General features: G+C 50.0%; 1 protein-coding gene across 1 annotated transcript; it reads right to left on the minus strand.

Moving 5' to 3' along the window:
* Nucleotides 1-7819: 7819 nt before the first annotated feature.
* On the minus strand, nt 7820-8650 carry LOC139275525 (putative nuclease HARBI1). Its single transcript, XM_070892695.1, has one exon. The coding sequence runs from the start codon at nt 8648-8650 to the stop codon at nt 7820-7822; it is 831 nt and encodes a 276-aa protein (XP_070748796.1).
* Nucleotides 8651-9934: the final 1284 nt, after the last annotated feature.

Below are 9934 nucleotides of genomic sequence, written 5' to 3' on the forward strand. Positions count from 1 at the left end.
ACCCGGTCCAGTCTGCGTAGTACCTCCCCAGGTTGTGGAGGTGTTCTTCAGTTTCGCAATCCGTGATGAGGATGTCGTCTTGAAAAACCACCGTCCTTGGAATCGACTTGAGGAGACTTTCCATGTTTTGTTGAAAGACCGCGGCGACCGAGCGAATCCCGAATGGACATCTGTTGTACTCAAACAACCCCTCGTGTGTCGTGATGGTGGTCAGCTTCTTCGACTCACTCGCCAGCTCCTGGGTCATGTAAGCTGAGATCAGGTCCAATTTTGAAAAAAGTTTGCCACCGGATAGCGTCGCAAAGAGGTCCTCCGCTCTCGGTAGCGGGTACTGGTCTTGGAGTGACACCCGATTGATGGTGGCCTTGTAATCACCAAATATCCTGACCGACCCATCCGCCTTGAGCACCGGCACAATCGGGCTCGCCCAGTCACTGAATTCGACTGGCGAGATGATGCCTTCCCTCAGCAGGCGGTCCAATTCGCCTTCTATCTTTTCCTGCATCACGTACGGCATCGCTCTGGCCTTGTGGTGTACTGGCCTGGTGTCCGGGTTTATGTGAGTCACTACCTTGGTCCCCATGAAAGTGCCAATGCCGGGTTGAAATAATGAGTCAAATTTGTCCAGGACCTGTGAGCATGATATTCGCTTCACAGAAGAAATTGCATTGGCATCGCCCCATTTCCAGTTCATGACAGCAAGCCAACTCCTCCCCAGCAGTGCGGGACCATCCCCCGGGACAATCCAGAGTGGCAACCTGTTCTCCGAATCTTTCTGGGTCACGACTACCATGGCGCTGCCTAGCACCAGAATGATCTCCTTTGTATATGTCCGTAGCTGTGCGTCAATCGGCAATAATTTTGGCCTCCTGGCCTTGGATGCCCACAACTTGTCGAACTGTTTGATACGCATCAGGGACTGGCTGGCCCCCATGTCTAGCTCCATTGATACTGGGATGCCATTGAGGAGCACTTTCAACATGGTGGCGTCCTGGTGTATGAACTGTATATGTGCTCCACATTAACTCATTGAACTTCAGCTTCCAGCGATTTCCCCCAATGTCCATTTGGCCTCATAGGGCTTACATCGAGCCCGTCCTCCTCATACATCAATCTGGCTGCAGGCTTCCTGCACATACGCGCCAAGTGACCGCTGATGTTGCAATTTCTGCAGGTATATTGCTGATACCTGCAAACTCTGGCTGTGTGTTTGCCTCCACACCTCCAACATGAGCCGTTGTTGGAAATAAAAGGTCCATTACCAGTCGATCGTCTCTGACTGTCTCTGTAACTGTCCTTAAACACACCATTGACAGGTGTTGATGGCCCCATTACTGGCCGCATTGTCCCTTGTGATGGCATGAATCGCCGTTCAGCTAGCCATTGTCTCTGTTGAATTCCCCCTTTGGGTTCGAGTACATGCTCGGGCATATCTGATTGCCCCTGTCTGCCTGGAGAACTGTGTGCTGCGTTAACAGTGTTGACTCCCTATCCATTTGCTGCATTTAAACCAAGATTTTTGTCAAACATCATTCTGGTCTCTTCCTCCCCTGAGATAAATGTCTGGACCATCAAAGCTGCCGTTACCAGGGTCAAGTCTTTGGTCTCAATCAGTTTCCTGAACACCCCAGCGTGCCCGATGCCCTCAATAAAAAAGTCTCGCAGCATCTCCGCTCTGCATGCATCTGGGAACTTACATAGGCTCGCCAGTCGTCGGAGATATGCCACGAAGTCTGGAACGCTTTGCCCTTCTCGCCGCCTTGCGTGTAAAACCAGTGTCTCGCCATGTGCATGCTGCTCGCCGGTTTAAAGTGTTCCCCGATCAACTTACTGAGCTCTTCAAAAGTCTTGTCCGCCGGCTTCTCTAGCGCTAGAAGGTCCTTCATCAGGGAGTACGTCCTGGAACCACAAACCGTCAGGAGATGAGCCCTGCGTTTGTCGGCCGAATCCTGTCCCAGCCATTCCTTAGTGACGAAACTTTGCTGTAGTCTCTCAATAAAATCGTCCCAATCATCACCAACACAGTACCTCTCGTCTGTGCTGCTAGTGGCCATGCTCGCGTGGTTTAAATCCCAGTTTCTCATCGCCAATAATATGTCCTTACTATACAGTACAAATGCACGCGAGGCCCATACTGGAGAGAAGGTCACTTTGTGACAAGTAACCTTTATTCGCCAGCACTGAAATGGAGAAGATGGGTGGAGTTTCCCCTTTTATACCTGAAAGTCCAGGTTAGGAGTGTCTCCCACAAGTTCACCACCTAGTGGTCAGTGTTCTCACAGTGTACAACTTAGGTCAGTTTATACATGGATTACAATGACAGTTGAATACATGACAACACTGAGTGGCAGTGCACCCAGCACAGTAGGGAGTGATGCAAGACATGGCACACCAGTTACAGGAATGGGCACAACCCCAAGACCCAGTGACAGCACAGCCAGCACAGTGGGGAGTGATGCAACACCCATTAAACCAGTGCCAGGCCACGATGAGACTCTGGATGACACAACTACAGAGATGTCAAATGAGAGCAGTGATGACGTTGAGGTGTCAAGCCCTGGTGATACTGTGGAACACACTCCATCTTTTGGGGAACTGACTGATGAGGAAGAGGACACTGATGACAGCGTCACTGCTTCCACCCACACGCGCCAGCTCAGATACTGGGAGTGCGCGGTCTGATTTAGTTGAGTGTCATATATGTGCTTTTTGGGATCACTAGCCACTAGATGGCATCACTGTTGGAGGCTACTGGGCTGCATGCACATGTGTGCAGCCCAAGTATAAAAGGCCAGCCATTTTGTATATTAGGCACTTTGGGCCTTAATAAATTAGAGCCAAGGTCATACCTCTTGGAGTTAAACAGTACTCAGTCTAACAGTTATTGCATTTGGCGATGAGGCAAGAAGAATCTTTGCATGCAAAAATGAGCACAATTGGATTGTTGGAGTGATTTGTGGAATGAGAAAATTGGGCAGACTTTGTGAGCTATTTGAGCCAGTTCTTCATGGCCACAAAATGGAGGAGGTCGGCGATGCAGATCGGCGCTGGGCGGTGTTCCTCATGCTTTGCGGTCCAAAAATTTATGGTCTGATAAAGAATCTATTCCTGCCTGTGAGTCTAACAGAGAAATGTATGAAGAATTGTGTACACTGGTACAGGACCAGCTTAAGCCAGACGAAAGCATCATCATCTCGAGATACAGATTTTATAAGCACGTTCGCTCAGAGGGCCAGAACGCGGTGGAATTCGTTGCCGACCTGAGACGTGTAGCAGGACCGTGTAAATTCGGGGCTGTGTTGGCAGACATGCTGTGGGACTTCTTTGTAATTGGCATCAACCACGAGGTGATCCTGCGTAAACTACAGGCGGTCGAGACGTTGGACTTGAACAGGGCCATCACGTTCGCTCAGTCATGCATGATGACAGAAGTCTAAAACAGATATCAGTGAAAAATCGAAACTCGGCAAGTACTGTAAATATGATTGACTCGGTGTTCGTCAGAGCGACACATGGCAGGGCCTACCCGATTGCGCAGGTGAAACCTGTGGCTGCCCAAAGTCTGCTAGCGGGAATGCATCCGATTTCTCCGTGTTGGCATTGTGGGAAAAATCACCAGCACAGCAGTGCTAATTTAAGCAATATAGTTGCAAAGGCTGTCTGAGAGCGGGGCATCTCCAGCACGTGTCCGCAGATAAGCAAACGTGCTGCGACACACCACATGCAGAATGATGGTCAGGCTAGCGCGGATCCAGATATGCAATCCAAGATACCAGAGGAGGAAGCATATGGACTGTAATCGTTCCTAACTAAGAGCAAACCGATAATGATCAACGTGAAATTTAATGGAGTGCCGGTATCGATGGAACTGGACACGGGGGCGAGTCAATCGATAATGAACCAGAGGGCATTCGACAAGCTGTGGGATAATAAGGCTGTGAGGCCCAGGCTGAGTCCAGTCAATGCCAAGTTGCGCACGTACATCAAAGAACTCATAACGGTGATTGGCAGTGCCACAGTTAAAGTGTCGTATGACGTGCGGTTCACGAGTTACCGCTATGGATTGTCCCAGGCAATGGTCCAACGCTGTTCGGCAGGAACTGGCTTGAAAAATCGGATGCGATTGGACATCAAGGCGTTGAACTGGAGAACGATACATGTGCCCAAGTAATGAGCAAGTTCCCCTCGCTGTTCGAACCAGGCATCGGCAACTTCACGGGAGCCAATGTGCAGATCCACGTGGACTCGGTTGCAAGACCCGTCCATCATAAAGCTCGGGCAGTTCCGTATATGATGAGGGAGAAGGTCGAAATTGAACTTGACAGACTCCAGCGTGAAGGGATCATATCACCGGTTGAATTTAATGAATGAGCCAGCCCCAGTGTTCCTGTACTGAAACGTGATGGCACAGTCAGAATCTGTGGAGACTACAAGGCTATGATCAACAGGGTTTCGAAACAGGATCAATATGAGTTACCGAAGGCTGATGACTTGTTTGCAATGCTAGCCGGGGAAGTCTTTCACCAAACTGGACTTGACGTCGGCCTACATGACACAGGAGCTGGTCGAGATGTCGAAGAGACTTACGTGCATTAACACGCATAAAGGACTGTTTATTTATCACAGGTGCCCTTTTGGAATTCGCTTTGCTGCGGCAATATTTCTGAGGAACATGGAGAGTCTACTGAAGTCCGTTCCCAGAACTGTCTTGTTCCAAGATGACATCCTGATCACAGATCGTGACTCCGTATTGGTATCAATACCAATGCTTCATCCCACATCCAGAGGTGGGCGCTGACAATATCCGGTTATGATTTTGTAATTTGCCATAGACCTGGCACCGACAATTGTGCCGATGCTTTGAGCCATCTGCTGTTGCCCACACCGGAGGTGGAAACGCCACAACCGGCGGACCTATTGATAGTTATGGATGATTTTGAAAGTGAAGGAATCCGTGTCACAGCTCAACAAGTTAAAACCTGGGCCAGCCAGGACCCGATTTTATCGGTGGTGAAGAGTTGCATCCTCAAAGGTGATTGGTCTGCCATACCCAAGCAAATGTGCGAGGAGACCAAACCTTACATTCGTCGCAAAGACGAAATGTCTATTCAGTTGGATTGTATACTGTGGGGCAATCATGTTGTTATGCCCAAGAAAGGGAAAGAGAAATTTGTACGTGAGCTACATAACACACATCCCGGCATTGTAACGATGAAAGCCATCGCTAGGTCTCATGTATGGTGGCCAGGAATTGACTCTGAGCTGGAATCATGTGTGCATCAGTGCAACACTTGCATGCAACTCCGCAAAGCACCAGCGGAATCGCTGTTGAGTCTGTGGTCATCCAAACCATGATCCAGGGTCCACATAGACTTTGCAGGTCCCTTCCTGGGGAAGATGTTTTTAGCTGTGGTGGATGCATATTCGAAGTGAATAGAGTGTATAATCATGTCATCCAGCACATCCACTGCTACCATTGAGAATCTCAGTGTCATCTTCGCGACACATGGTCTGCCTTGTTAGCGACAACGGATTGTGCTTCACCAGTCAGGAGTTTCAAGATTTCATGATACTCAATGGTATCAAACATGTAAGGTCAATACCATTCAAATCTGCATCCAATGGGCAAGCAGAACGTGCTGTCCAAATTATGAAGCAGAGTAGGAAGTGAGTAACCCAAGGGTCACTGCAGACCCATCTGTCATGCACACTGCTTAGTTACAGGACAAGACCACACAAGGTTACCAGAGTCTCACCTGCTGGATTAATGATAAAGAGAGGTCTTAAGACCAAGCTACCTCTTGTACACCCTGACTTGAATAATCATGTTGAATATAGAAGACAAAGTCAGCAAGGGTATCACGATTGTGCAGCTGTGTCACGTGATATTTCTGTAAATGATCCTGTATATGTTCTGAATTATGGTCAGGGTCCCAAGTGGATCACTGGTACTGTCATGGCCAAGGTGGGCAACAGAGTATTTATTGTCAAGCTCAAAAATGGGCAAACATGCAGGAAACATATGGATCAGACAAAGCTGCGGCACACAGACGAACCGGAACAGTCGGAGGAAGAGACAATCGACAACCAACCAACCTACCCCCAGTCATCAGAGGACTCAGTGGTCATCAGTGAATCAGGACTTTCAATCACTGACATGTTCAATGAAAATGGACTTTCAATCCCTGACATGGCCATTGCCACTTCCACCAGGTCAGCTACCCAGCCACCAGTCACAACAGACTCTGAACACTCACCCAAGGCTGGAGTTGAACTGGGACGGTCAATCTGGGAGCGTAAAACATCGGACCGTTTCAATTTGTAAAAGACTGTGTTAATATCTTCGAGTGGGGCATTGTCATGTATGTACTTTTGGGATCACTAGCCACTAGATAGCATCACTGTTGGAGGCCATTGGGCTGCACGCACGTGTGTGCAGCCCAAGTATAAAAGGCCGGCCATTTTGTATATTGGGCTCTTTGGGCCTTAATAAATCATAGCCAAGGTCATACCTCTTGGAGTTACAGTACTCAGTCTAACAGTTATTGCATACACAACATTGAGGCCGTACAGAGATCTGCACTGGATGTTGCACCGGCACCTAGCGGGCTGCAGCATGGTGACGGAGCTAGGCAACCTCAGGTGCCGTCTCTCCGGCAGGGGGGTGGGGGCGGGGTGGGGGGGGCGAGTCCGCACCAGAGTTCTGCCGAGGAGGACTCAGAATATACCATCTATGTTGTGGCTTACAAGAGAAGAGTGGAGGCCATGCATTCACAGATGTTAGGGGCACTGACATGGGTGCCAGAGAGGCTGTCGGAAGTGGTCAGGAGTGTGGAGGAGTCCACCTCCCGCATAGTCAACAGCTCTGCACACTCCATGGAGCACATCATTGCCATTGTGCAGGGCATGGTGGACTCCCAGATTGTCCGTGCGGATCCAGCTGTGATGCCACAACCTGCAAGTGATAGCACAGGCACGAGGAAACGAGTGCATCGGTGCTGGATTGGAAAGGATGGCCGCAACCTTGGAAGCTCAGAATGCTCTTATGCACTCTGGGCAACAGGCCACGGAGCGTCTTACTGCTGTCATGGAGCATCAAACTGCTGCCATGTCTGCTGGCTTTGAGACTCTGGCTACTCTGATGTAGTCTCAGCTCGATGCCACCACAGTGTTGAGTTCATGGCTGGGTCCACCACGGGCCACTGGGGACCTTCCGATGTGGCGCCACAACACCGACCTGACCGCCTTCAGACTGGTGGTGGTGGTAATGTGCCATCCCCGGCGAGTGACGCAGGCTCCTTGGACCAGGATCCTGATGATGTGCTCTCTCAGGATCACACCATTCCTGGACCCAGACCTGTCACTCTGCCATTGCCTCCACGCATGGCCTTGCCCGAGCCAAGCCAGACTGAACCCTCCCAGGAGGGTGGTGACCAGTCTGCACCTGGCCCTTCCACAGCCAAAGCTTGTCGAGGGCATCCGAGAAGGACATCTGCAGCTTCCACACAAGAAACACAGCAGCCTTCCCAGACCCATGATACAGCCACAGGGGAGACACTTAGGCATAGTATCAGGATAGGCATGCATAAGAGGTGTTATAAGGCAATGCACAAAGGTGAGAAATGATGTTTTGGTGTAAGTTTCTTGTACTGTTTTTTGTTGTGTTGTCTTTTTGCACTGACTTGGATCATGCCATAAATCTTTATTTTTTGCACATGTATATGGGCAGTTATATCATTGGAGAGTGGGCAATTCTGTATGAAGGCACTCATTGGGATGGCCATTGAAAATCGGAGCTGAAGGGTCATGTGGGGTAAGATTATGTGAATCGAGCAGCAATGAGATGTGTCTGCACCTCCCTTGCAGGGTTGCGATGGCAACAATGCCTCCTGGCTGGATGGCGATGGGAATCCTCCTCCTCCTCCTGCGCCTCCTTCTCATCAGGTGGTAGTGCTGGCTCGACCTCCAGTGGCTGGCCCATCATGAGGGCCAGGTTGTGCAGCATGCAGCAGACCACCATGAATATGGAAACTCGTTGAGGAGAGTACTGCAAGGCGCCACCAGATCGTTGCAGGTAAAGGAACCTCTGCTTGAGGATCCCAATGCAGTGCTCAATGATGCACCTGGTGCCAGAATGAGCATCGTTGTAGGAATGCTCGGCCGCTGTCCTGGAGTTCCGAAGTGGAGTTAGCAGCCAAGTGGACAGGGGATATCCCTTGTCGCCAAGCAGCCATCCACAATCCTGATTTGGCCTGGTAAAGAGGGTGGGCACATTGGTCTGGCTCAGAATGAATGAATCATGGCTGCTGCCTGGATACCTGGCATCAACTGTCAGGATCCTACTCTGGTGATCACACACCAGCTGCACATTGAGGGAGTGGAATCCCTTTCTATTGATGAAGAATTTAGGATGGTTCAGTTGCACCCTCAGGCCAATGTGTGTGCAGTCGATGACACCATGCATCCTGGGGAACCCTGCAATCAGGACAAATCTGGCCTGCTGCTCCACCTGCTTCTCCCTAGTCATCGGAGAGGAGATATAGTCCACTCTTCTCTTATACAGAGCATCGGTGAACTGTCGGATGGAGCGATGCATGGAGAATTGGGAAATGTTTGATATGTCTGCAGTGGCAGACTGGAAGGATCCCATAGCATAAAAGTTGAGAGCTATGGTTACGTTGGTCGGCCACCTAAAAGACTCCCCTTGCGCGATTAACGAATGCCTGATGACCCTTCGCTTTACCCTATCCCGAAATCAATGTGCTACAGTCATCAGTGCATACGCCCCAACACAAACGAGGCTAAAGAGGGATTCTATTCCAACCTCGAGACATCCCTGTCCTGCGTCCCCAAGGATGACAAATTGATCCTCCTAGGAGACTTTAATGCTAGGGTCGGCAAAGACACAGCCCTCTGGGGAGGCATAATTAGCAGAGAGGGGGTAGGGAAATCCAACTCCAATGACACCCTACTCCTGACAAAATGTCTAGAACACGAACTCCTCATCACCAACACCCTGTTCTGCCAGAGGGACAAATACAAGACATAGTGGCAACACCCTCGCTCCAAACACTGGCACCTGCTGGACTATGTCATCGTCCGAGCCAAGGATCGCAAGGATGTACGCATCACCCGTGCCATGACGGGAGCTGATGACTGCTGGATGGACCATCGCCTAATCCGATCCATCATCAATATTAACATAGCCCCAAAGCAGAAGACACAGCAGAAGCAGTGCCGCAAAAAAATTAATACCAGGGCACTTAAAGAAAAAGCTAAGAGAGCCCTATACAGCCAATGCCTCACAACCAATCTGGCGTGCCTTGATGGCCTGAGATGCTCAATGCCCACAGCGCCTGGTTTGCCCTCCAGGTCTCCATAACCGATGCCTGTGAAAAGTCACTTGATTACTCAACCAGAAAACACCAGGACTGGTTTGATGAAAACAATCAGGAGAGCCAAGAACTAATAGACCGTAAGCGCAGAGCATTTTTGAGCCTCAAGCAACAGCCAAACTCGGGTGCTACAAAGCAACGTTACAGACGGCTCAAGGCTGAGGTCCAACAAAAAACCCGGGACCTAAAGAACAGTTGGTGGATGGAGAAAGCACAGGTAATACAACAACGAGCCGACAACCATGACATACAAGGATTCTTCATTGCAGTTAAGGCCACCTACGGTCCAAACTCCCAAGGCCCACCACACTCCTGACAAAGAACGGGGAAACACTCATCAAGAATGCTGAGGCTGTCAGGGCCCACTGGAAGGAGCACTTTGAAGATACCCTCAATCGAGACTCTGCCTTTGACATGAGTGTTCTCAACTCCATCCCGCAGCATGCAACCTGCCACCACCTCAGTGAAACTCCAACGCTGCAAGAAGTAGGCAAAGCCATAAAACAGCTCAAGAACAACAAGGCTACAGGTGAGGCGCT

Source organism: Pristiophorus japonicus, chromosome 11 (genome assembly GCF_044704955.1).
Source record: "Pristiophorus japonicus isolate sPriJap1 chromosome 11, sPriJap1.hap1, whole genome shotgun sequence".
Lineage (NCBI taxonomy): Eukaryota > Metazoa > Chordata > Chondrichthyes > Pristiophoridae > Pristiophorus > Pristiophorus japonicus.